The sequence below is a fragment of the Salvelinus fontinalis genome, chromosome 28 (assembly GCF_029448725.1).
Source record: "Salvelinus fontinalis isolate EN_2023a chromosome 28, ASM2944872v1, whole genome shotgun sequence".
In the NCBI taxonomy this organism is placed as follows: domain Eukaryota; kingdom Metazoa; phylum Chordata; class Actinopteri; order Salmoniformes; family Salmonidae; genus Salvelinus; species Salvelinus fontinalis.
In genome coordinates this window covers 25252650-25280305 of record NC_074692.1, presented here as the reverse complement: position 1 = coordinate 25280305, position 27656 = coordinate 25252650, and the positions used below count along the sequence as shown (strand labels likewise).

The window sequence follows — 27656 nt, the reverse complement described above, 5'->3', positions numbered from 1 at the left end:
TAGCAGGAGCGTAGGTGTGAGGGTGAGTAGTAGTTGTCAGCCTTTTAACAGTCTTATAGTCAGGGGATAAAAACTGTAAGAGTCTGTCGTTCTGAGCTTTAATGCACCGGTACCATCTGCCGGACAGGAGCACGGGTGGCTGGAGTCTTTAGCCATTTTCTGGCCTTTCCCTTGCATGTACGTCCTTAATGGCTGGGAGCTCACCCAAGCTCACCCCAACTGGGTGTGTGTATGAGTTTGTGCACGTGTTAAGTAAAATGGCTGTTTTGTCCTGTTTCCTATCCCAACGTGTGTGTTTCAGGGTGCAGAAGGCTCTCTCCTCACCAGACATAGCACCAGCGGGGGGAGACACCCGGGGTTTACTCACCCACCTTACCCCCTACTTCCCCCTCATCAACACCTGCATCTCACCACAGCTTCTACGGTGGGTCTGTCTGTCCAGCAGTGGATGTGTCCCAAAAGGCCCATAGAGCCCTATCAAAAGTAGTGAATATAGGGAATAGGGTGCCATTTGGGATTAACTCTGTTCCATAAATCTTGGAATTTGTTTTTGGATACCATTGTCATTGAAATCCTGTCTTGGAGCTAATTTGACCTGCATTCTGAATTTCACTGCCTTTCAGATTCCATAGATGGTGGAATATAATGTAGCCCTGGATGGAATTGAAAATTCTCTTTTCAATTCCATCCCCAGTAGATATACTCGGTCATTTGAATTCTATTGTGGTTGTCTTTAAAATCTGTCTACTTCTCTCCACCCGCGCTCTCTCTCTCCCCCCACAACTTCCATCTAATTTCCAGCCAGTGTCATCTGACCCTCTTTATCTTCTCTCTCTTTCTCCCCCTCCGGGAAAATCCATTTGAATTAATTTACTTTTTCATAGCATCCCTTTTGATTTCAACAACACTTTCCATGTTTGTCCATTGTAGAAGTGCTCTAAAGGTGACTTTTTGGACCTGAATGCCAAAACATTCAGGCTTTAAATGTCTTCATCACTGGAAAATCTAAAAGTTTGATATCATTTAAAAGCTTACAAACAGGGTTGTCAAACTACAAAGAACTGATTAAAGTGATTAAATTCAAATGGGTTTACCCCGCGTTTTCTCCATGTCAGTGTCATGTTTCTCCTATCTTTCCCTCACAAACACTATCTTTAGAATTAGAGCACTCCTGAGAGCTATGTTTTTATGGTTTGTCTCTCTAGGCTGGGTGTTGCTGAAGGCGTTTCTTTCTTTCTTTCTCTCTCTCTCTCTCTTTCTTTCTTTCCCCCCCCAGGCTGAAGGCGTTCCTCTCTCTCTCTTTCTTTCTTTCTTTCTTTCTTACTTTCTTTCTCCCCCCCCCCACCCCCAGGCTGAAGGCGTTTGTCTCTCTCTCTCTCTCTCCAGGCTGGTAGGCTGGGTGTTGCTGAAGGTGTTTGGGTCAGTGTTCTGCAGTGTCCAGGTCAACCTAAACCACATGGCTCCCCTGCACAGAGCCTCAAAGCAGGTACTCACTCACACACTGTCATACAGACATTTTCATATGTACCCCATAGGTATGAGGGTCTTTCTTTGCCTGGCTACCCAAACTCCTTGCTCCGGCCAAATGCTACGCCACGCCCATGGACGTTAGAGTCTGGATCTGAGTACCTCCCCGACTATTTTTAGAACGCAAAGACATTTGAACCTTTCTTAGTGGTCCTAGAAACCGATGCATTGGGCCAGAGCCAGAACTCACGTGTAAAGCTGCGTTTTGAAAATTCGTAATTGCCGTTGATACTCTGGTTAGAGATGATCCAATCAGTGATGACTTTATTTTGTTCAACACCCCTCATTTTGACCTCACCACAAACGACTTCAACGATGGCAGTTTGACTGAAGGATGTAGTTTTACATAGAGCAGCGGAATAATAATAAGGTCTTTCTAGGGCTCTATATTAAATCAATAGTGATGGGGCTCCTGAGTGGTGCAGCGGTCTAAGGCACTGCATCTGTCACTACAGACCATGGTTCGAATCAAGGCTGTATCACAACCGACTGTGATTGGGAGTCCCATAGGGTGGCGCACAATTGGCCCAGCGTCAACCGGGTTTGGACCGGTGTAGGCCGTCATAAAGGTTCAAATAAAACATTTTTTTTTAAATTAAATGACGCTATAACCATAGTAAAATAAAATGTTGTTTTGAAGCTAATTTACTGCAATTCTACATATTTTAACAAGACTCATGACATATTTTAGGTGTACCTATAGGCTATTTAAGGATGATGATAAGGATATTTTACCCCTCAAATAAAGGTTGCGTCCCCCTAGGAAACTTTGGCGAACGCACACACAGACATTTTGATCAGAGTGTAAGAAGATATGTAGGTGTGTGTGTAGAAGGTCGATTGGAGGAATGAATGTGTGTAATGTGTTTTGTTTTTCAGGGTGCGTCACTGGTGTATGTGTGTGTGCCTCAGAGTATCGTGGACTCTGCTCTCATCCCCCTGGTTCTCTTCTGTCACAACCTGAGAGTGCCATACACACTCTGTCACCTACAGATACACAACAACTGGTTCAGGTACGCGTGTGCGCAGACACACACAGACAGTCAGTAAATGACAAAAAGACAACCTGGTATGGCAGTTTGGCTGCTCTACTCTCTTCCTTTCACCTGACTGATATAACCTGTTCCTATAGGTCAGTCCTGCAGAGACTTGGCGTGGTCCTCCTCCCACCAGATCCAATCACAGAACAGGAAGCAGAGACCGACAACCTCTACTCATCAGTCATGACCTCCGTAAGTCTGTCTCCATCAACAAGTGGATTCGAGAGACCTTCGATCTTCAGGGGAAGGGGATAAATGGAATTTGGGTTAAACACACACACACACATGCGCCATCTTTATTGCACTCCTTGGCATGCTGATGGCAGAACTTCAACCCGAACCCAGCCTGTCTCATCCCCCACTCCGGCTCCATCCCCCACTCCAGCTCCATCCCCCACTCCAGCTCCATCCCCCACTGTCAGCCCCATTTCCATCCCACACTCCAGCTCCATCCCCCACTGTCAGCCCCATTTCCATCCCACACTCCAGCTCCATCCCCCACTATCAGACCTAGCTCCATCCCCCACTCCAGCTCCATCCCCCACTCCAGCTCCATCCCCCACTCCAGCTCCATCCCCCACTCCAGCTCCATCCCCCACTCCAGCTCCATCCCCCACTCCAGCTCGATCCCCCACTCCAGCTCCATCCCCCACTATCAGACCTAGCTCCATCCCCCACTCCAGCTCCATCCCCCACTCCAGCTCCATCCCCCACTCCAGCTCCATCCCCCACTCCAGCTCCATCCCCCACTCCAGCTCCATCCCCCACTCCAGCTCCATCCCCCACTGTCAGCCCCAGCTCCATCCCCCACTATCAGACCTAGCTCCACCCCACACTCCAGCTCCATCCCCCACTGTCAGACCCATCTCCATCCCACACTCTAGCTCCATCCCCCACTATCAGACCCATCTCCATCCCACACTCCAGCTCCATCCCCCACTGTCAGACCCATCTCCATCCCACACTCCAGTTCCATCCCCCACTCCAGCTCCATCCCCCACTGTCAGACCCATCTCCATCCCACACTCCAGCTCCATCCCCCACTCCAGCTCCATCCCCCACTGTCAGACCCATCTCCATCCCACACTCCAGTTCCATCCCCCACTCCAGCTCCATCCCCCACTGTCAGCCCCATCTCCATCCACCACTCCGGCTCCATTCCCCACTGTCAGCCCCATCTCCGGTTCCATCCCCCACTGTCAGCCCCATCTCCAGCTCCATCCCCCGCTGTCAGCCCCATCTCTGGCTCCATCCCCCGCTGTCAGCCCCATCTCCGGCTCCATCCCCCGCTGTCAGCCCCATCTCTGGCTCCATCCCCCGCTGTCAGCCCCATCTCTGGCTCCATCCCCCGCTGTCAGCCCCATCTCTGGCTCCATCCCCCGCTGTCAGCCCCATCTCTGGCTCCATCCCCCGCTGTCACCCATCTCCGGCTCCATCCCCTGCTGTCACCCATCTCCGGCTCCATCCCCCGCTGTCAGCCCCATCTCCATCTCACACTCCGGCTCCATCCCCCGCTGTCAGCCCCATCTCCATCCCACACTCTAGCTCCATCCCCCACTGTCAGCCCCCACTCCAGCTCCATCCCCCACTCCAGCTCCATCCCCCACTCCATCCCCCACTATCAGACCTAGCTCCATCCCACACTCCAGCTCCATCCCCCACTGTCAGACCCATCTCCATCCCACACTCTAGCTCCATCCCCCACTATCAGACCCATCTCCATCCCACACTCCAGCTCCATCCCCCACTGTCAGACCCATCTCCATCCCACACTCCAGTTCCATCCCCCACTCCAGCTCCATCCCCCACTGTCAGACCCATCTCCATCCCACACTCCAGTTCCATCCCCCACTAGAGCTCCATTGCCCACGGTCAGACCCATCTCCATCCCACACTCCAGTTCCATCCCCCACTCCATCTCCATCCACCACTCCGGCTCCATTCCCCACTGTCAGCCCCATCTCCGGTTCCATCCCCCACTGTCAGCCCCATCTCCAGCTCCATCCCCCGCTGTCAGCCCCATCTCCGGTTCCATCCCCCGCTGTCAGCCCCATCTCCGGCTCCATCCCCCGCTGTCAGCCCCATCTCCGGCTCCATCCCCCGCTGTCAGCCCCATCTCCGGTTCCATCCCCCGCTGTCAGCCCCATCTCCGGCTCCATCCCCCGCTGTCAGCCCCATCTCCGGCTCCATCCCCCGCTGTCAGCCCCATCTCTGGCTCCATCCCCCGCTGTCAGCCCCATCTCTGGCTCCATCCCCCGCTGTCAGCCCCATGTCTGGCTCCATCCCCCGCTGTCAGCCCCATGTCTGGCTCCATCCCCCGCTGTCAGCCCCATGTCTGGCTCCATCCCCCGCTGTCAGCCCCATGTCTGGCTCCATCCCCCGCTGTCAGCCCCATGTCTGGCTCCATCCCCCGCTGTCAGCCCCATGTCTGGCTCCATCCCCCGCTGTCAGCCCCATCTCTGGCTCCATCCCCCGCTGTCAGCCCCATCTCTGGCTCCATCCCCCGCTGTCAGCCCCATCTCTGGCTCCATCCCCCGCTGTCAGCTCCATCTCTGGCTCCATCCCCCGCTGTCAGCCCCATCTCCGGCTCCATCCCCCGCTGTCAGCTCCATCTCTGGCTCCATCCCCCGCTGTCAGCCCCATCTCCGGCTCCATCCCCCGCTGTCAGCCCCATGTCTGGCTCCATCCCCCGCTGTCAGCCCCATGTCTGGCTCCATCCCCCGCTGTCAGCCCCATGTCTGGCTCCATCCCCCGCTGTCAGCCCCATGTCTGGCTCCATCCCCCGCTGTCAGCCCCATGTCTGGCTCCATCCCCCGCTGTCAGCCCCATCTCCGGCTCCATCCCCCGCTGTCACCCATCTCCGGCTCCATCCCCCGCTGTCAGCCCCATCTCCATCTCACACTCCGGCTCCATCCCCCGCTGTCAGCCCCATCTCCATCCCACACTCCGGCTCCTTCCCCCATTGTCAGCCCCATCTCCATCCCACACTCTAGCTCCATCCCCCACTGTCAGCCCCATCTCCATCCCACACTCTAGCTCCATCCCCCACTGTCAGCCCCATCTCCATCCCACACTCCGGCTCCATCCCCCACTGTCAGCCCCATCTCCAGCTCTTCTATTCCCATTAACAGCAAGTCTGAATCTCACTAGAGAATCTGTGGCATCTGTGTTGGCTGGAGAGGAGAGAGGAGGAGGAAGAGAAAAAGGGAGGGAGGCAGCTGTGTGTGTATTTCTATTGGCTGTGCATCATTGTTAATAGACCTGCTAGTTTATTGAGTTCATTTCACAGGGCTGCTCTTCTGCTGGTCAATAGTAATTTAATTCACTCTGTCTGAGAAGCAAAAACACAACTTGAGGCTCTGGCGGCATCTAGCTACTGCATCTCATCCTATAGTATCACTGGTCCGTCCTGCTGTGTGTGTGTGTGTGTGTGTGTGTGTGTGTGTGTGTGTGTGTGTGTGTGTGTGTGTGTGTGTGTGTGTGTGTGTGTGTGTGTGTGTGTATATATACACATAGTTGAAGTTGGAAGTTTACATACACTTAGATTGGAGTCATTAAGACTTGTTTTGCAACCACTCCACAAATTTCTTGTTAACAGACTCTAGTTTTGGCAAGTCGGTTTGGACATCTACTTTGTGCATGATGCAAGTAATTTTTCCAACAATTGTTTACAGACAGATTATTTCACTTATAATTCACTGTATCACAATTCCATTGGGTCAGATGTGTACATACACTAAGTTGACTGTGCCTTTTAAACAGCTTCGAAAATACCAGAAAATTGTCATGGTTTAGAAGCCTCTGATAGGCTAATTGACATCATTTTAATAAATTGGAGGTGTACCTGTGGATGTATTTCAAGGCCTACCTTCAAACTCAGCGCCTCTTTGGTTGACATCATGGGAAAACCAAAAGAAATCAGCCAAGACCTCAGAACAAAAATTGTAGACCTCCACAAGTCTGGTTCACCCACCCAATTTCCAAATGCCTGAAGGTACCACGTTCATCTGTACAAACAATAATACGCAAGTATAAACACCATGGGACAACGCAGCCGTCATACCGCTCAGGAAGGAGACACGTTCTGTCCCCTAGAGATGAACGTACTTTGGTGAGAGGAGTGCAAATCAATCCCAAAACAACAGCAAAGGACCTTGTGAAGATGCTGGAGGAAACAGGTACAAAAGTATCTATATCCACAGTAAAACGAGTCCTATATCGACATAACCTGAAAGGCTGCTCAGCAAGGAAGAAGCCACTGCTCCAAAACCGCCAAAAAAAAGCCAGACTCTGGTTTGCAACTGCACATGGGGACAAAGATCATACTTTTTGAAGAAATGTCCTCTGGTCTGATGAAACAGAAATAGAACTGTTTGGCCATAATGACCATCGTTATGTTTGTCGGAAAAAGGGGGATGCTTGCAAGCTGAAGAACATCATCCCAACCGTGAAGCACGGGGGTAATAGGATCATGTTGTGGGGGTGCTTTGCTGCAGGAGGGACTGGTGCACTTCACAAAATAGATGGCATCATGCGGTAGGAAAATTATTTTGATATATTGAAGCAACATCTCAAGACATCAGTCAGGAAGTTAAAGCTTGGTCGAAAATGGGTCTTCCATATGGACATTGACCCCAAGCATACTTCCAAAGTTGTGACAAAATGGCTTAAGGACAACAAAGTCAAGGTATTGGAGTGGCCATCACAAAGCCCTGACCTCAATCCTTTAGAAAATTTGTGGGCAGAACTGAAAAAGTGTGTGCGGAGCAAGGAGGCCTACAAAACCTGACTCGGTTACACCAGCTCTGTCAGGAGGAATGGGCCAAAATTCACCCAACTTATTGTGGGAAGCTTGTGGAAGGCTACCAGAAACGTTTGACCCAAGTTAAACAATTTAAAGGCAATGCTACCAAATACTAATTGAGTGTATGTAAACTTCTGATCCACTGGGAATGTGATGAAAGAAATAATAGCTGAAATAAAGCATTCTCTATACTATTATTCTGACATTTCACATTCTTAAAATAAGTGGTGATCCTAATTGACCTAAGACAGGGAATTTTAACTCGGATTAGATGTCAGGAATTGTGAAAAACTGAGTTCAAATGTACTTGGCTAAGGTGTATGTAAACTTCCGACTTCAACTGTGTATGTATGTACATATATCTCACACATTCATAATCCACTTGTCTGTCCTGCTATATACACCCCTCTTTCTCTTCATCATCCCCTCTTTCCTTATCATCCTTGCCTTTTCAACCTCTCAGTAGGGACAGATGCTTTGGACTGAAGGCATCGACTACTCCTAGGTCTCCTATTTCTCTATCCTCTCTTCTCCTTCTCTGGTCCCCCACCCCTCTTATTGCAGGTTGTCATTACGTTATGGTGGGTCATTAATCAGGTTATTGCATTCCAAAACATGTTTTTCTCCAACTGCCCCCCACCCCCCCTCTCTCTGTATGTGTGTAGTTGGTTGGTGAGTTGCTGTGTGAAGGCCAGGTACTGAGTGTGTGTGTGTCAGGAGAGAGTTGGCGAGGAGGGCAATGGTTGGCACGCATCAGACTGGCTGTGAGAGAGGGAGTGGTGCCTGACGTCCACCTGGTTCCAGTGGGCATCTCCTATGACTGTGTGCCCAACACCAGCACACCGGTACAGTATACACAACAATAGGAACACCTACCTAATATTGAGTTGCACCACCCTTTGCCCTCTGAACAGCTTCAATTTGTTGGGGCATGGACTCTACAGGGTGTCGAACGCATTCCACAGGGATTCTGGCCCATGTTGACCCACAGGAAACTGTTGAGCATGATAAACCCAGCAGCGTTGCAGTTCTTGACATGCTCAAACCAGTGTGCCTCGCACCTACTAACATACCCTGTTCAAAGGCACTTCAATCTTTCGTCTTGCCCATTCACCCTCTGAATGGCACACATACACAATCCATGTCTCAATTGTTTCTAGGCTTAAAAATACTTATTTAACCTGTCTCCTCCCCTTCATCTACACTGATTGAAGTGGATTTAACAGGTGACCTGGATTCACCTGGTCAGTCTGTCATGGAAAGAGCAGGTGTTCCTAATGTTTTGTACACTCAGTGTATAGCCTACAGGTAACTGCCAAAATAAAGGAAGCACCAACATAACGTGTGTTAATAAGGCGTTGGGCCACCACAAGCCAGAACACCTTTAATGCACTTTGGTACAATGCCTTTCAGAAAGTATTCTGACCCCTTGACTTTTTCCACATTTTGTTATGTACAGCCTTATTCTAAAATATATATTTTTTTCATTATCATCAATCGGCAAGCAATACCCCATAATGACAAAGCAAAAACAGATTTTTTGAAATTGTTGTTAATTTATGAAAAATAAACTGATATCATATTTACATAAGTATTCAGACCCTTTACTCAGTACTTTGTTGATGCACCTTTGGCAGTGATTACAGCATCGTGTCTTCTTGGGTATGATGCTACAAGCCTGGCACATCAGTATTTGGGGAGTTTCTCCCATTCTTCTCTGCAGATCCTCTCAAGCTCAGTCAGGTTGGATGGGAAAGCGTGGCTGCACAGCTATTTTCAGGTCTCTCCAGAAATGTTAGATCGGGTTCAAGTCCTGGCTCTGGCTTGGTCACTCAAGGACATTCAGAGACTTGTCCCGAAGCCACTCCTGCGTTGTCTTGGCTGTGTGCTTAGGGGTCGTTGTCCTTTTGAAAGGTGAACCTGTGCCCCAGTCTGAGATCCTAACCTGCTCCAGAGTGCTTTTCATCAAGGATCTCTCTGTACTTTGCTCCGTTCATCTTTGCCTCGATCCTGACTAGTCTTCCGGTCCCTGACGCTGAAAAACCTACCCACAGCATGATACTGCCACCACAATGCTTCACCGTAACAATGGTACCAGGTTTCCTCCAGACGTGACTCTTGGCATTCAGGCCAAAGAGTTCAATCTTGGTTTCATCAATCATGGTCTGAGAGTCTTTAGGTGCCTTTTGGCAAACTCCAAGCTGGCTGTCATGTGCCTTTTACTAAGAAGTGTCGTCTGTCTGGCCACTCTACCATAAAGACCTGATTGGTGGAGTGCTGCAGAGATGGTTGTCCTTCTGGAAGGTTCTCCCATCTCCACAGAGGAACTCTGGAACTCGGTCAGAGTGACCATCGGATTCTTTGTCACCTCCCTGACCAAGGCCCTTCTCCCCCGATTGCTCAGTTTGGCCAGATCCAGGAAGTTTTGGTGGTTCCAAACTTCCAGTTAAGAATGATGGATGCCACTGTGTTCTTGGGGACCTTCAATGCTGCAGACATTTTTTTGGTACCCTTCCCCAGATCTGTGCCTCAACACAATCCTGTCCCGGAGCTCTACAGACAATTCCTTCGACCTCATGGCTTGGTTTTTGCTCTGACATGCACTGGCAGCTGTGGGACCTTTATATAGACAGGTGTGTGCCTTTTTAAAATCATGTCCAATCAATTGAATTTACCACAGGTGGAATCCAATCAAGTTGTATAAACATCTCAAGAATGATCAATAGAAACAGGATGCACCTGAGCTCAATTTCGAGTCTCATAGCAAAGGGTCTGAATACTTATGTAAATTAGGTATTTCAGTTTTTCATATATATATATACATTGGACACAAATTCTTAACCTGTTTTCGCTTTGTCATTATGGGGTATTCTGTGTAGATTGCTGAGGATTTTAATTTAATCCATTTTAAAATAAGGCTGTAACGTAACAAAATATGTAACAAGTCAAGGGGTCTAAATACTTTCGGAAGGCACTGTATATATTCTACAAGTGTCTGGAACAATGTTGGAGAGATGTTTTGTTGATGGTGGTGGAAAATTCTGTCTCAGGCGCCGTTCCAGAATCTCCCGTAAGTGTTCAGTTGGGTTGAGATCTGGTGACTGAGACAGACATGGCAGGTGATTTACATCATTTTCATGCTCCTCAAACCATTCAGTGACCATTCGTGCCCTGTGGATTGGTGCATTGTCATCCTATGGGGGTATAGCCATGGTAGCCAAAATAATGGCCTGCCCAGCATTTTTCTACATGACCCTAAGCTTGATGGGATACTGAATTAACTCAAGAACCACACCTCAATAATTTATTTGAGTGTTCCCATTATTTTTGACATTTACCTGTATAACACACACACACATGAATCTTAAAGTTTCCCGGTAAAGCCCCTCGGAGCCCCCCAACAGTGTTGCTTCTGTACTTGTTGGTTAGATGAAGATGTTCCGTTGGGGGTGGGTTAATGTTCCCTCTTTATCTTATTGTTCATTATTAATCTGACACGCGCGCACACACACATTTCATCCTATCGTTCATTAAAAGAGCCTGCTCATTTTTGTTATTGCTCCCCTAACCTTCCTCTTAATGGGAGATCCCCATTATGGTATCATCATAACTCATCTGTGTGTGCTTATGTGCAGGCTTACTATTAGGGTTAGGGTTATGGTAGGGGTTAGGTTTAGGGATTAGGGAAAATAGGAATTTGAATGGAAATTCATTGTAGGTCCCCACGAGGATACCATAATGTGTGTGTGTTTATGTATTCCATATCCCCCAGGTTGGTCTGCTGTCTGCTCTGAGGTGTGGGTTCTCCTTGCTGTGCGGCAACCGACAGAAAAGTAGCGTGAGGATCCACTTCGCCCAGCCCTTCTCTCTGAAGGTATGTTTGGACCAGGAACTGATCGGTATGCTATTGTTGTTCCTTCATGGAGAACTGAGCTGCTTAGCTTAAAACTAACTCTCCAACAGACAGGGATTGTGAAACACTGATGTCTTAGTATTTTTTAAGTCTAGTATTTTTTAAGTCTAGGGACTAGGGCTGTGGCGGTCATGAAATTTAGTCAGCCGGTGATTGTCAAGCAAATAACTGCCAGTCTCACAGTAATTGACCGTTAATTAACATAAAACACATTTAGCATCTCCTGGCATGCACACATAGCCTACAAGCCACTGATGCAGAACTTTGGAGCATCTAAAAGTCTAATAAATCCATGTACACCAGCCTACACATCACAATAAATCCATTATTTATTTTAGACAGGTCTATAGAAACATGAAATGAAGAAAATGTATATTTCAGATGAACAGAATAGCATACTCTGAGTTGTCCTTATGTTAGGCCCTGATCAGGCTATGGCTGTGGGCTACACTATTTAATTTAGCAGACAAGATTTGTCGTGTCTCTGACTGACTAAATGATATGCTATTTTATCAAATCGATTACCTAACGTTTAATTGATTACGTGATTGAATTAAACATGCAACAATTAAACCACTAATAACCTGGTGCACCACGGAGGCATTCATTTATATAGAGCGGTTATCTCCCGAATCCACTCTTTAAAAGATCTCTTTATATCAATAGCAGTCCATTATTAATCGTCACCTCGATCGGTCTCATTCTGATTGTTGTAAGTACTTGGTTATAGAGGTAGGAGGAGAGGGCGGGACTGAGACAGGTAATGGTGGACTGAACGCAGTTATGTAGAGCACCTCAAGATGAAAATGTAATATTCAATATCGGCAAGTTAGACTAAATATTAGCACAACACAATCTGGATAATAACACAAAACAAATCTTAAGGCTAGAGAAATTTATTGACAAATATTAAGAAAACAAGCAACACCCAAACATGACGGAGAGTTTAGACGGGGGATATTTCAGAACGAAAACGTAACTTCTACAGACACAGACGATTTAATATTTTCACCACCGGGAATGGTAAAGGTCGAAACCGATCTGTTAAAATCAATAAATGACAATCTGGGTATACTTGAATTAGTCAGTAAGAATATAAAAGAGTTGAAGGCAAGCCTCGAGATGAGTGATGAAAAAGCTGCGACCATTGGAGAAGGAAACAAACAAGCTAAAAGTGACAATCCATAAGATTAAAACCGAAGTGAACACCGTTTTGAGAGAAGCCTTACTTGACATAAAGACTAGATCCATGAGAGAGAATTTGGTACTAACAGGTATCCAAGAGAAAGAAGGAGAAGTTCCTGAATCTGTAGTTAGAGTTCCTCCTTACAGCGCTTCAGATTCCATGCGGAGCTATCGACAAAATCCAACTCAAATGTGTACACCACTTCGAACAGAGAGGGCAGAGATATGAACGCCCAATCGTTGTCAAATTTGCTTAATTTAAAGATAAAATAATGGTTAAAAGCCTGGGTAAAAGACTTGCTGGGACCAAAATTGGCATGAATGACCAGTTCCCGAAGGAAATTGCAGAACGGCGTAAAGTTCTCTATCCAATTTTCAAGGACAATAGATTAAAAGGGAAACGAGTAGCTCTCGTCGTCGATAAACTATATATTGATAACCATTTGTTCAGAGACTCAGACTACTCCATGGCTATTTAAAAAATTACAAAGTTCATAGACGAGGAAAATAATGAAACACAATTCTAGCCCGGTTATGGATTGTAATAATACAATAAAAAAATATAGCTTTTCTATATATCTTCAAATATAACTAATTGGAACACAAGCACTAATTCAACATGGTGAAGATAAAAAGTAAACAGAAGCCACAGTATGTGTGGATGGTGTGGTGTTTTTTTGTGTTTTTTTTCTTCCTGTTTGGGAAAGTGTGGCGTTGAGTGAGAAAGGAAATGGTTGCATATCCCAGAACCAATGTATTGCTGTGCGCAGGGGTGTGAGAGAGAGCGCTTTCAAGGTTGTTCAAATGATGGATATACTTTTTATAATGAATTATACGACTTTATTTATTTATTGTCCTATCATGGTGGAACAGTGTTTTAAAATAAATTATACATTTCATTTATTTATTGTCCTATCATGGGGAACAAAATTTTTTAAATAAATGATATCTAATTTATTTATTTATGATCCTATATTGATGGAACGGTCCACAACCCTATACACCCACCTGAATGACCCAGATACTAAGGAGAACTCCCTAACTGTTTTATGGGCCTGCTGTAAGTGGTCTGTATGCAGCCAAAATGCGGTCAGAGACCTAGAGCAGCACTGCCCCCTCAAGATTCTGAGCCTGCTTGGCAGGGTTGGTCCTGCAAAGCCAAAGCCCCCTAAAGGGAGAGCATATTATACAAGGAAATTCTCAAAGCTGCTAATGAGAAACTTGACGACCTTGTACCTAGCCGGTGGGGATTCCGGTGTGGTGCCCCCACCCAGGCAGTGTCAGTGCTGGCAACAATAGCTGCAGTAACCCATGGGGAGGGGGTCACACTCTGACATTCAGAGAGGGGGTATATTATTGTGGTCCGAGTGGCACAAAATCAAAAGTCTGACTGCATGGAGATGCTTGGGAATATGATCAGTACGGTGGACCGTGTTGTGGGTATTTCAGGGAAAAGGTGTACATTTGACCTCCATCATCTAGGACGTGACAATGGTTAATAAAATCTCTCCATTTCTGCCCATTTTTTCTGCACAGTCTTGCAGGCCTTCTCATACAGCTGCAACTGTAAATGCATTCGTAAATCAAGACCTTTCTTGAGTTGGGCTCTGGGATGGTGCAACTGTTGAGTGTGAGCCTATGGTTGTGGGGGGGAAAGGGTTGAGTGTGTATGAGTGTGTGGGTGTATGTGCGTATCCCACAACTGTTGCGAAGGAGTAAAAGATGTTAGGGACAATATAGGATGATTCACAATAATTGAATGCTTATATAATAATTGCTTGCAATAATGTAATTTTGGTAATGGCGAGACTGGTGAGGGGTAATGTTTTTTGCATAAATTGTCTACCTTAATACAAATATTAATAGCTAATTATGGAAATTAAGAAACAGGATTTTTTAAAATATATCTATATCGAGGTGAGGGTGATGGAAATGCATTTGATCTACTTCTGTTCTGTAAATGGCACTGTGTGCTCTTTTTGAAGGATGGATCCGTCTTTTCAGGGCTATGGCATATGGGGGGTTGGGGGTGGTTTGCCGGGCACTGGGGTGACAACCCAACTCGGGATGAGGGCTTTTAGAGGGTGGAATAGTGGGGACCAATTGGAGGTTTACTTAGTAGCAATGCAAATATCATGGTACAGCTGTATAGACACTCAATCATCATGTTACTTTTTAATGGTATGTTTACAAACATATATTTTGATAAATAGAATTGAAAGTTGTCTCATTATGGTAAGTGGTGAAATAAGTATAGCCAGTTACAACTGTAATGGCTTAGCAGATAATAAGAAAAGGTGATCAGTATTTACCTGGCTAAAAGAGAAGGAATATAATATCTATTGTTTACAGGAAACTCATTCAACAATTTTAGATGAAGTTTTGTGGAACAGGGACTGGAGGTGGCGAAATATATTTCTCCCGTGGGCAAAGACATTCAAAAGGGGTGATGGTTTTAATTAACAGTAATTTTGAGTCAAATGTGCAAATTGTCCAAACATATCATCAAGGTAGATGGATTATTTTAATGTTATTGGACAATAAACAGATATGGCTTATTAACCTATACGGTCCAAATAATGATGATCCAAGTTTCTTTGAAAATATATAAGAATTGATCAACTCTACAAGCAACACTAGACTCTATTATTATGGTGGGAGATGTTAATACGGTCTTAAATACCTCTCTGGACCGGAAAGGAAATCACACTACAAACTATTACCCTCAGGCACTTAAGGAAATCATGAATGTCATGGATATATTGGAATTAGTGGATACAGTGGGGAGAACAAGTATTTGATACACTGCCGATTTTGCAGGTTTTCCTACTTACAAAGCGTGTAGAAGTCTGTAATTTTTATCATAGGTGCACTTCAACTGTGAGAGACGGAATCTAAAACAAAAATCCAGAAAATCACATTGTATGATTAAGTAATTAATTAGCATTTTATTGCATGACATAAGTATTTGATCACCTACCAACCAGTAAGAATTCCGGCTCTCACAGACCTGTTAGTTTTTCTTTAAGAAGCCCTCCTGTTCTCCACTCATTACCTGTATTAACTGCACCTGTTTGAACTCGTTACCTGTATAAAAGACACCTGTCCACACACTCAATCAAACAGACTCCAACATCTCCACAATGGCCAAGACCAGAGAGCTGTGTAAGGACATCAGGGTTAAATTGTAGACCTGCACAAGGCTGGGATGGGCTACAGGACAATAGGCAATCAGCTTGGTGAGAAGGCAACAACTGTTGGTGCAATTATTCGAAAATGGAAGAAGTTCAAGATGACGGTCAATCACCCTCGGTCTGGGGCTCCATGCAAGATCTCACCTCGTGGGGATTCAATGATCATGAGGAAGGTGAGGGATCAGCCCAGAACTACACGGCAGGACCTGGTCAATGACCCGAAGAGAGCTGGGACCACAGTCTCAAAGAAGACCATTAGTAACACACTACGCCGTCATGGATTAAAATCCTGCAGCGCACGCAAGGTTCCCCTGCTCAAGCCAGCGCATGTCCAGGCCCGTCTGAAGTTTGCCAATGACCATCTGGATGATCCAGAGGAGGAATGGGAGAAGGTCATGTGGTCTGATGAGACAAAAATAGAGCTTTTTGGTCTGAACTCCACTCGCCGTGTTTGGAGGAAGAAGATGGATGAGTACAACCCCAAGAACACCATCCCAACCATGAAGCATGGAGGTGGAAACATCATTCTTTGGGGATGCTTTTCTGCAAAGGGGATAGGACGACTGCACCGTATTGAGGGGAGGATGGATGGGGCCATGTATCGCGAGATCTTGGCCAACAACCTCCTTCCCCTCAGTAAGAGCATTGAAGATGGGTCGTGGCTGGGTCTTCCAGCATGACAACGACTCGAAGCACACAGCCAGGGCAACTAAGGAGTGGCTCCGTAAGAAGCATCTCAAGGTCCTGGAGTGGCCTAGCCAGTCTCCAGACCTGAACCCAATAGAAAATCTTTGGAGGGAGCTGAAAGTCCGTATTGCCCAGCGACAGCCCCGAAACCTGAAGGATCTGGAGAAGGTCTGTATGGAAGAGTGGGCCAAAATCTCTGCTGCTATGTGTGCAAACCTGGTCAAGAACTACAGGAAACGTATGATCTCTGTAATTGCAAACAAAGGTTTCTGTACCAAATATTACGTTCTGCTTTTCTGATGTATCAAATACTAATGTCATGCAATAAAATGCAAATTAATTACTTTTTTTTTAAATTACTTTTTTTTTTTGATTCCGTCTCACAGTTGAAGTGTACCTATGATAAAAATTACAAACCTCTACATGCTTTGTAAGTAGGAAAACCTGCAAAATCGGCAGTGTATCCAATACTTGTTCTCCCCACTGTACATGGCGGAGGCTTAATCAAGTTAGTCGTCTTGACTACTTTCTTATGCCATTCTCTGGCACCAAAAGTTTAAAAAGTGTTGATAAGGGACAGAATGCGGTCGGATCATCACATAATTAGCATACTCTTACAGAATTTCTACTTGGGCGAGGATATTGGAAATTTAATCAAAGCCTACTAGATGATAAATTGTTTAGAACTAGGACAGAATAATTTATAATTTACTTTTTCAGACAACATAGTTACAGCAGATCCCCTTATTGTATGGGACACTTTTAAATGTGCCTTTAGAGGCCATGCAATACAGTATTCATCTATAAAACAAAAGCAATTTAGATGAAAAGAATCCATATTAACAAAGGAAATTGAAGGACTAACAGTACAGTTAGATAGCAATAAAAACTGTACCATAGAGGCACAGAATAAGTTAGAGGAAAAAACAAAAAGAAATGGAGGAACTTATTCAAGAAAGATCCAGTGTAAAATATTATAAAAAATAAAGCGAACTGGATGGAATATGTGGGAAAATGCACCAAATTATTTTTCAATCTTCAATATAGAAATGCTACCAAAAACATGTATGGAAACTTGTTGCAAATGGAGTCACGCATGATTCTTTAAGAATATGTTTTAGTTTCAGTCTCCTCCATCTCCACTAACTGAAACTAATTGTATGGATATTTTTCCTAATAATAATGTCAAATTAACATTGGTACAGAAAGACATGTGAAGGCCAAATTACAGAGGAGGAACTTCTTGACGCAATTAAAGCCTTTAAGGCTGGGAAAACTCCAGGGCTGAATGGCATACCAGTGGAAGTATTCAACATGTATTTGATATACTCAGAGGACCATTATTAGAATGTTTTAACCACTCCTATATAAATGGTAGATTATCAAACACGCAACAAGAAGGTCTGATACCATTATTACTGAAACGGGACCCAAATGGTGTGTGTGTGTGTATATATAAAGATCCAGTTCATAAAAAAAATTGGAGACCTCTTACACTTTAGTGTTGTGATGCAAAAATCCTAGCAAAATGCTTGGTGCATAGAATTAATAAAGTATTGTCAGATATTATTCATCCTAATCAGACAGGTGTTTTACATGGACGTTACATTGGAGATAATATAAGACAAGTACTGGAAACAATAGAATACTATGAAATATCGGCGACTCCAGGCCTGGTTTTCATAGCTGATTTTGAAAAGGCTTTTGACAAAGTATGACTGGAGTTTATATATATAAATGCCTCGAATATTTCAATTTTTGGGAATCTCTTATAAAATGGGTTAAAGTTATGTATAGTAACCCTACGTGTAAAATAGTAAATAATGGCTACATCTCAAAGTTTTAAACTATCTAGAGGAGTAAAACAAGGTTGTCCACTATTGGCATATCTATTTATTATTGCCATCGAAATGTTAGCTGTTAATATTATTGTTTGATCTAATTTTAACTTCTTAGTGATCCCTTCGCGCGCCAATCCCATTAACGGGATTGATTTGACAACACCCAGTGAAATAGCAGCGCGCCAAATTCAAAAACAGAAATACTCATAATAATAATAATTCATGAATCATACAAGTGTTATACATCGGTTTAAAGGTGAACTTCTTGTTAATCCAGCCACTGTCAGATTTCAAAAAGGCTTTACGGCGAAAGCAAACCATGCTATTATCTGAGGACAGCACCCCATCAAACAAACACATGAAAATCACATTTCAACCCGCCAGGCTCGACACAAAAGTCAGAAAGAACGATATAATTCATGCATTACCTTTGAAGATCTTCTGTTGTCCATTAAACATCACAAATGGTCCTTTTGTTTGATAAATTCCATCGTTATATCCCCAAAATGTCAATTTATTTGGCGCGTTTGATTCAGAAAATACACCGGTTCCAACTCGCGCAACATGACTACAAAGTATCTAATAAGTTACCTACCTGTAAACTTGATCAAAGCATTTCAAACAACTTATCCAACTTTAGGTATTTTTAAACGTAAATAATCTATCAAATATAAGACGGGATAAACTGTTCAATATCAGACAAAAACAAAGTGGAGCGAGCTTTCAGGTCGTGCGCCCCAACCACAACAGTACACTAGACTTGACCCTCGTTCTGAACAGCCCTATTTCTTCATTTCTCAAAGGAAAAACATCAACCAATTTCTAAAGACTGTTGACATCTAGTGGAAGCGATAGGAACTGCAAGCAAGTGCCTTAGAAATCGAGATCCACATAGAAAAGTGTGACCTCAAAAAAAGAAATCCTGGATGTTTTGTCCTCTGGGTTTTGCCTGCCAAATAAGTTATGTTATACTCAGACATAATTTTAACGGTTTTGGAAACTTTAGAGTGTTTTCTATCCAAATTTACCAATTATATGCATATCCTAGCTTCTGGGCCTGAGTAGCAGGCAGTTTATTTTGGGCACACTTTTCATCCGGATGTGAAAATAGTGCCCCCTAGCCTTAAGAATTAAGGGATTAGAAATCCATGGCTTAAAAACTAAGGTGTCATTGTACGCTGATTCATGTTTTCTTTTAAAACCACAATTAGAATCTTTCCACAGCCTCATAGAGGATCTAGATACTTTTGATATCCTCTCTGGATTAAAACCAAATTATAAGTGTACTATTACGTATTGGATCACAAAAAAATGCTAATTTTACATGACCGTGTAGTTTACCAATTTTATGGTCTGATGGAGATGTGGACATACTCGGTATACAAATCCCAAAAGAAAGAAATGATTTCACTCCAATATATTTGTATAGAAAGTAAGCTTGCTACCATACAAAGGAAAATACCTGTCTATTTGTGGAAAAATCACCCTGGTTGAGGAGAAGTTATTTTTATTCGTATGTTTAACACTTGTACACTGCTCAAAAAAATAAAGGGAACACTTAAACAACACAATGTAACTCCAAGTCAATCACACTTCTGTGAAATCAAACTGTCCACTTAGGAAGCAACACTGATTGACAATAAATTTCACATGCTGTTGTGCAAATGGAATAGACAAAAGGTGGAAATTATAGGCAATTAGCAAGACACCCCCAATAAAGGAGTGATTCTGCAGGTGGTGACCACATCTCAGTTCCTATGCTTCCTGGCTGATGTTTTGGTCACTTTGAATGCTGGCGGTGCTTTCACTCTAGTGGTAGCATGAGACGGAGTCTACAACCCACACAAGTGGCTCAGGTAGTGCAGTTCATCCAGGATGGCACATCAATGCGAGCTGTGGCAAAAAGGTTTGCTGTGTCTGTCAGCGTAGTGTCCAGAGCATGGAGATGCTACCAGGAGACAGGCCAGTACATCAGGAGATGTGGAGGAGGCCGTAGGAGGGCAACGACCCAGCAGCAGGACCGCTACCTCCGCCTTTGTGCAAGGAGGTGCACTGCCAGAGCCCTGCAAAATGACCTCCAGCAGGCCTCCAGCAGGCCACATCCATAGCAGTCACATTAATCGTCAGTTTATTCAGTCTCATCTGAAAGTTGTAAATCCTTGATTATCTGCAAGAATCCTGGCTAACAAGTTGAATCAGCAATACAAAATTGTGTTTAATTATTTATTTACTAAATACCTAACTAATCACACAGAAACACATATACACAATTAAATCACAACTTGATTACAAAGTACAGTCATAAAGAAAACGTCCCTAGCGGGCGGAATAGACATGACAGCTTGTTACACAAAGGAAAGGGGGGGGCTGGGTTTTAGTGAAAGAGCGGGAGACTGGAACATAGGCGAAGCTGTGTTATCGTAAATACAGTATCTTATGCATTCTAAATTACCGCCCATTTGAAAAGGAAAATGCAATAAATATTTACTCTGAGCTGCGCTTCAGTAGGTTGGTGGTAGATGGAAGACCGTATCGCCAACCCGAGTCCTCTGTCCTTTGGAGAATGTCTCTGGTAGTCACGGGATACGTTGGAGGAACGTTGTGTGTAGTAGACGGGATACTCGGACTGTCCTTCCTAACCTGCGTTTAGCTGTTGCTAACTCAACGGCTAGGAGGTATCACTTCTGTAGTGAATACGAGTTCAAAGTTCATACCATTCACAATCAAAGTCCATGCTGCTGTTGGCTTAGTTCTGTAGTTATTATCTGAACCATTCTGACACCGGATCGTCATCCTGGTGTGCCCGGAACAGAAAGTTATATTCTTGTCAATGGCTTTTATAGTGGAGGGAGAGGGGTGTGTCTGAAAAGTTTATAACCCATGCCTCTTCACAGGGGCGGGCCACTGTGAGCAGAGGAACACTTATGAAAGTCCAGATCTCTCATTTGGAAGCTAAAATTACATTTCACCTCTTAACAAATAATGTCATATTCAAACATTTGAATTAAACAACAATTCCATGCGAATCCGATACCTCTGACGTTTAGACTTTCCACAGTAGAGTTTATGTCATTCTATCATTGATGAGAATGTGTCAGGGGGCAACCAAACTGACATAATATACCTTAAGTACCACCGCATATGTTCAGTTGGTCGGATTACCAGAATATAGTTCATTTCCCCCCACTTCTGATGTTCCCAGAATCTCTATGTTAACCCATGGGTTTCCTTATGTCACATCAGTTATAGTAGGGAGAGAGAAAAGGGGGAAAGAGGTATTTACGACTGTCATAAACCTACCCCCACTGCCAAAGTCATGACACAATGCATTTCTGAACATAACACACCAATTTCAAATTAGGTTTTTGGACATAAATATTAACTTCTTATGGCTGCAGGGGCAGTATTGAGTAGCTTGGATGAAAGGTGCCCAGAGTAAACGGCCTGCTCCTCAGTCCCAGTTACTAATATATGCATATTATTATTAGTATTGGATAGAAAACACTCTGAAGTTTCTAAAACTGTTTGAATGATGTCTGTGAGGTATAACAGAACTCATATGGCAGGCCAAAAACCTGAGAAAAAATCCAAACAGGAAGTGGGAATTCTGAGGTTGGTCGATTTTCAACCAAGACCCTATTGAAGACACAGTGGGATATGGATGAGTTTGTACTTCCTACGGCTTCCACTAGATGTCAACAGTCTGTAGAACCTTGTCTGATGCCTCTACTGTGAAGTGGGGCCGAAGGAGACAGGAAATAGTCAGGTCTACCATGACCTGGCCATGCTCTGACCATACGCGTTCACATGAGGGAGCTCTGTTCCATCGCACATCTGAAGTCAATGTAATTCTCCGGTTGGAACTTTATTGAATATTTATGTTAAAAACATTCTAAAGATTGATTCAGTACATCGTTTGACATGTTTCTACTGACTGTTATGGAATTTTTGACATTTCGTCTGCTTTTAGTGAACGCGCTTCCTGACTTTGAATTTGTTTACCAAACACGCTAACAAAAATAGCTATTTGGATATAAATGATGGACATTACCGAACAAAACAAACATTTCTTGTGGGAGTCCTGGGAGTGCATTCCGACGAAGATCAGCAAAGGTAAGTGAAGATTTATAATGCTTTTTATGAGTTTTGTTGACTGACAATTTGGCGAGTAACTGTATGGCTTCCTTTTGTGGCTGAACGCTGGCTCTCAGATGATTGAATATTATGCTTTTGCCGTAAAGCTTTTTGAAATCTGACACAGCGGTTGCATTAAGAACAAGTGTATCTTTAATTCTATGTAAAACATGTATCTTTCATCAAAGTTTATGATGAGTATTTATGTTATTTGACGTGGCTCTCTGCAATTTCTCCGGATATTTTGGAGGCATTTCTGAACATGGCGCCAATGTAAACTGAGGTTTTTGGATATAAATACAGTGGGGCAAAAAAGTATTTAGTCAGCCACCAATTGTGCAAGTTCTCCCACTTAAAAAGATGAGAGAGGCCTGTAATTTTCATCATAGGTACACTTCAACTATGACAGACAAAATGAGAAAAAAAAATCCAGAAAATCACATTGTAGGATTTTTAATTAATTAATTTGCAAATTATGGTGGAAAATCTTTAATTCTAATAATCTGAGTGCCCTACTCAGATTATTGCATGGTGTGCTTTTTCCGTAAAGCTTTTTTTAAATCGGGGGGGGGGGGGGGGTCATAAACCACACCCAACAGGGCAACGTCATAACAATGTTTAGATTTTATACCTTCTAAGCCTGCATGGTGCGACTAATGGTGTTTTGAAAAACGACATGAGCTCTGATTTGTTTTTTTGCGCAGGCTGTACACACTTCATCAGTCTCTCATTCACAATTTGACAAGCATTTGATAATGCCGCGAATTTCCTGGCTGCATCCCCTTTGTGTGGCCGTAATGCCCAAAAAAGAAATCTGTGCCTGTTGTGCCCTTGGGCTGAAAATAATTATGATTCCCTTCTCCCGGCTGCGTGCCGAAGCATCTCACTCGTATGGCTCTCAATCACGTGGTACATGTCTTTCTCACAGGCTACAAGTGAAGACAGACACATTGGGGACGGAACTATGCGCGTCCTTATCCAATTGCGAGGCACATATTGGAAGAACTGTCCACATTTACTTTTTGTCAACCAACAAGATGAGTAGGCCTAACGAACAACAAAAGCACTAGTCTATGTCAATATACTATCCCCATAGTACAAAAGTTCACCTATTCCGTGCAATAAATAAATATTCCAAACATAGCTCGGGACAGTTGTGGAATGACATAGATCCCAAATTAATACAACCACTAGCATCAAAAAAAAGTTGTAAGCAATGAGCCTGACAAAACAGATGAGAACATTTAGCTTAAAATGTTGATAAACTATTAGGCTATTTCTTCACATTATAAGCGCAGCAATGCGCAAATGGCAGTAGACTATAAGCGCAAATTTTCCATTAGCAGGAAAACACCATTCTCAAAAGTGACCACAGATGCGATGATGCATTAAATTATTTTATTATAAAGGTGAATTATTATGGTGAAAATGATCTTCCCCCAAACTTGACACTCACGCACTGCATATGTTTGCCAGTTAGGCTCTACACCTGTTGTAAAGCAGATAAATGTGCTTCATTTTAAGAAGTTATTTGGCCACTTTAGTTGTGATACAAACCTTATCAAAACATATAGGCCTATGGGCTAGATGAGGTGTGTGTGACAATGATTTGAAAAAGTCGCAAAAAAAGCATGCACTGTTTGCCTTAACCTGGGCATCATTCACAAGTGATAATATATCATATAATATTGTCACCCATCACACTATTCTTGATTTAATCTTGTCTTTACATATTTTAAATAATATATGTGTGGAATTAGTTTTGATTTAGAATGGACCATTATCATGCACCGGTCTTGAAATGGGGCATTGGGAAAAATACATTTCATCTATGCACTTAAATAGCAAATGGAGGACACTTTTTCCGTGGTTAATTTTTACACCAGTCAGGTAGGCTATACTCCTGTTGTAAAGAGAAACAATGTGCTAAATATTAGGAAAGTTTAGAAATAAATATAGTAAGCCTAGCCTGTAGAAAGCTGATGGGATCCTCCTCTTTTTAATAGAGGCCATCACTATGTTTTCTCGCGCAATTGCATAGCCTATAGAAATGTTGCTCAACATGAGCTCATGGCCTCTCGAAGTGTTTGATTACATTTTTGATTACATTTGCATTGATGTCAGAGTGATTTAGAGGGACAGTGGAGTGCCGAGTACCAGGCAGTTAGCAAGTTTGGTGGGCTACTAATGATCATCAGAGCTTGGAGAAGCCTAATTACCCAGGTGGAATTTGACTGCCGTCATGACTCGTGACCGTCGTTGTGGCGGTAATACTGTCACCGTAACAGCCCTAGTTGTTACTGAGTGTGCGCATGTGTGACTTTTCTCTCTGCTGTGTGTGTGTGCGTGCGTAGGAGATGTGTGACACAGGGAGGTGTCGTGTGGATGGAGGGCGCCCTCTACAAGATCTCCTGCTCCCTACCATTCTACACAACAGGTGTGTGCCTGCGCATGCGTCACATCTTATCTCAATCTTTGCTGTTCAGTCCTCACTTCTTATGAAACTCAAAGGAGGAGAGAGGACGATGGGAAAAGGAGAGAGAGTTGAAAGGGGGTATCAGCAGTGGGGACTGAAGATGGATGGAGAAAGAGTTTGTTGAGTCAATCTGTCTGGCTTTACTTGGTTTATTAGGTCTGTTTAAAGTCTCTATTGTTCACAGCTCAAATAATAAACACACATCGGTGAACAGGAGAGCTGGCCAAACCAACCTGCTGGGATATACACACACTTTTGATCTGACTCACACAAACACACTCATTCAAAGTGCCTAACTGATGCTCACACACCCTGCAGTCTCTACTCTCTATGCTTCCTGTTGTCTATCTGGCTTCGCTAATTGAGTTAATTTTCTGTTTTGAAGGAGCTGATTTAGTGAAAGGTCTTCAGGCTGATATGTTTGTGTGCACCCTTGCCCTTCCTCCAGGTCTGATGCGATATTTGGCCAGAGGATGATGTCATGGATCCTGCCCCCTCGTTATTTTCCTGAGCTCTGCCAATCAGAGAGAGACCTCAGCATTGCCCTCACCCTGCACCTCACCTACTGTGAGTTACACACACACACACACACAGAGATACATACATAATCGTGCGCGCACACACCCCCATCCTGCCCTTCATCTACTGTGAGTCTATTGCCATCCTAAATCAACCCCTAGTCCTAACCCCTAGACTCTTCTTGAGTTCCCCCTTGTACATCAGAAAGGACCAGATCAGCTATACAGTACTAGGCTGTGGAGTTTCCATAATATCTTTGACATACATCACTGTCCAACGCCCCTCTCTCTCACACCCTCTGTCTCTTCATCTCTTTGACATGTCATAATGCCAGTTTCAGTCTATATAACATGTAATATACCTGGTGTTTTTCCTATTTTTAGCCTCTATGTCCTGCATGGCTGTGATGTCCACTAGCCTGGTTTCCTGTCTTCTACTGCACAAACACCGCAAGGTACGGTGTGTGTGTGTGTGTGTGTGTGTGTGTGTGTGTGTGTGTGTGTGTGTGTGTGTGTGTGTGTGTGTGTGTGTGTGTGTGTGTGTGTGTGTGTGTGTGTGTGTGTGTGTGTGTGTGTGTGTGTTAGAGTGAACTATTCTCCTGCCAGTCTTGTGGTGATGTCACAGAGAACACACTATCTATAACCATAAACTCAGCCTGGGGGGTTAAGTACTGGAGTCCCGTGTTTTTCTGCTTTGCTGCTTATTGTTTCTGTGTATAGACGTTATTAGAGACGCTGACTTTCTGCTCTCAAAGGGGCAAAGCCCTGTTCTTTCATTTTATTGGTCATTATGTCGTCTGCTCAGCTCACCTAATTTTCTCTCTCTCCACCCCCTCCCTCCATCCAGGGTGTATGTCTGTCTGTGTTGTGTCGTGACGTGGCCTGGCTGCTGGAGGAAATCTTGTTCAGGAACAGAGATGTGGGCTTTGGGGGGAGTCTGGTTGGGGTGGTCTACCACTCCCTCACCCTCCTCACCCCTCACCTCACCCTCGCTGCCCATCCCAAAGACAGGTAGGTAGGTGTGTGTGTGTGTGTGTGTGACGGAGAGGGAATGACAACCATTTCTCTCCCTCCCTTCCAGGTCTGATCCCCTCATCGCTCCCCACCCCTCTCTCTCCGCCACTCTCTCGCTTTCCCGCCATTCCCAGATACTCACACACACCTTCCTCCATGAGGCCGTCGGAGGTACGTGTGTGCAAATTCATTACCACATTCACAATCTTCATTGATTAGTTGCATTATTTATGACTCTTTTTTTCCCCCTACAATTGACAATGTGTGTGCAGCGTGTGCGGTGTCGGCCATGCTGTGTGAGGTGGCAGGCTGCGGGGGCAGCAGCAGGATCAGGGGTGAAGAGATTAAAGGTGACGAGGTCAGAGGGGAGATGGAGTTTGACGTGGCACTGTGTCAAGAGGAACTGACTGAGAGAGCCCTGCAACTCACACACTTACTGCCCCCGGGGTATATACCTGTGAGTACGTACACACACAATACCCCCCGGGGTATATACCTGTGAATATACACACACACACTGACCCAGTGGTATATACCTGTGAATACACACCCACACACACACTGCTCCAGGGGTATATACCTGTGAATAGTACACATTCACACACACATACCTACTGTGCCTGGAAAACTATACTAGACACACACACACACACTGGACTGGCTGGGTCTGTGTGTATCTTATTCAATGAATGTTTAATGGAGCAGCACAGCCATTCATCTAGCTCTGAGAGTGTGAGAGATTGTGTATGGAGTGTGTGCTCTCGAACTCTCTGTCCTCAAAGGCTTTTAATCAAAGACATAAATACTAGGCCTTTCTCTCTCTCGCTCCCTCCCTCTCTCCTTCTCGCTCCCTCCCTCTCTCCTTCTCGCTCCCTCTGATTGCATCAGTTTTTATTTCTGACTCACGCTGTTTCCTCACCCCCCCTACCCTTCTCTGTTTCCTCACCCCCCCTACCCATCTGTTTCCTCAGCCCCCTACCCATCTGTTTCCTCAGCCCCCTACCCATCTGTTTCCTCACCCCCCCCTACCCATCTCTGTTTCCTCACCCCCCCCTACCCATCTGTTTCCTCACCCCCCCTACCCATCTGTTTCCTCGCGTCCCCTACCCATCTGTTTCCTCGCGCCCCCTACCCATCTGTTTCCTCGCGCCCCCTACCCATCTGTTTCCTCACGCCCCCTACCCATCTGTTTCCTCGCGCCCCCTACCCATCTGTTTCCTCACGCCCCCTACCCATCTGTTTCCTCACCCCCCCTACCCATCTGTTTCCTCACGCCCCCAACCCATCGCTGTCTCCTCACGCCCCCTACCCACCGCTGTTTCC

At 44.5% G+C, this 27656-nt stretch overlaps 1 protein-coding gene across 4 annotated transcripts in view; it reads left to right on the top strand.

Moving 5' to 3' along the window:
* The window catches only part of gpat2 (glycerol-3-phosphate acyltransferase 2, mitochondrial), a 47906-nt gene that overhangs the window by 17252 nt on the left and 2998 nt on the right, over window positions 1-27656 (top strand). For 3 of the 4 annotated variants that reach the window (XM_055887305.1, XM_055887303.1, XM_055887304.1), the window contains exons 6-17: window positions 302-424; window positions 1387-1486; window positions 2407-2540; window positions 2660-2759; window positions 8037-8216; window positions 11144-11245; window positions 24680-24762; window positions 25250-25368; window positions 25704-25774; window positions 26167-26330; window positions 26401-26504; window positions 26606-26790. In XM_055887305.1, coding sequence (XP_055743280.1) covers window positions 302-424; window positions 1387-1486; window positions 2407-2540; window positions 2660-2759; window positions 8037-8216; window positions 11144-11245; window positions 24680-24762; window positions 25250-25368; window positions 25704-25774; window positions 26167-26330; window positions 26401-26504; window positions 26606-26790 — 1465 coding nt within the window. The remainder of the gene's footprint in view (window positions 1-301; window positions 425-1386; window positions 1487-2406; window positions 2541-2659; window positions 2760-8036; window positions 8217-11143; window positions 11246-24679; window positions 24763-25249; window positions 25369-25703; window positions 25775-26166; window positions 26331-26400; window positions 26505-26605; window positions 26791-27656) is intronic. The other variant, XM_055887306.1, reaches the window with a different exon arrangement.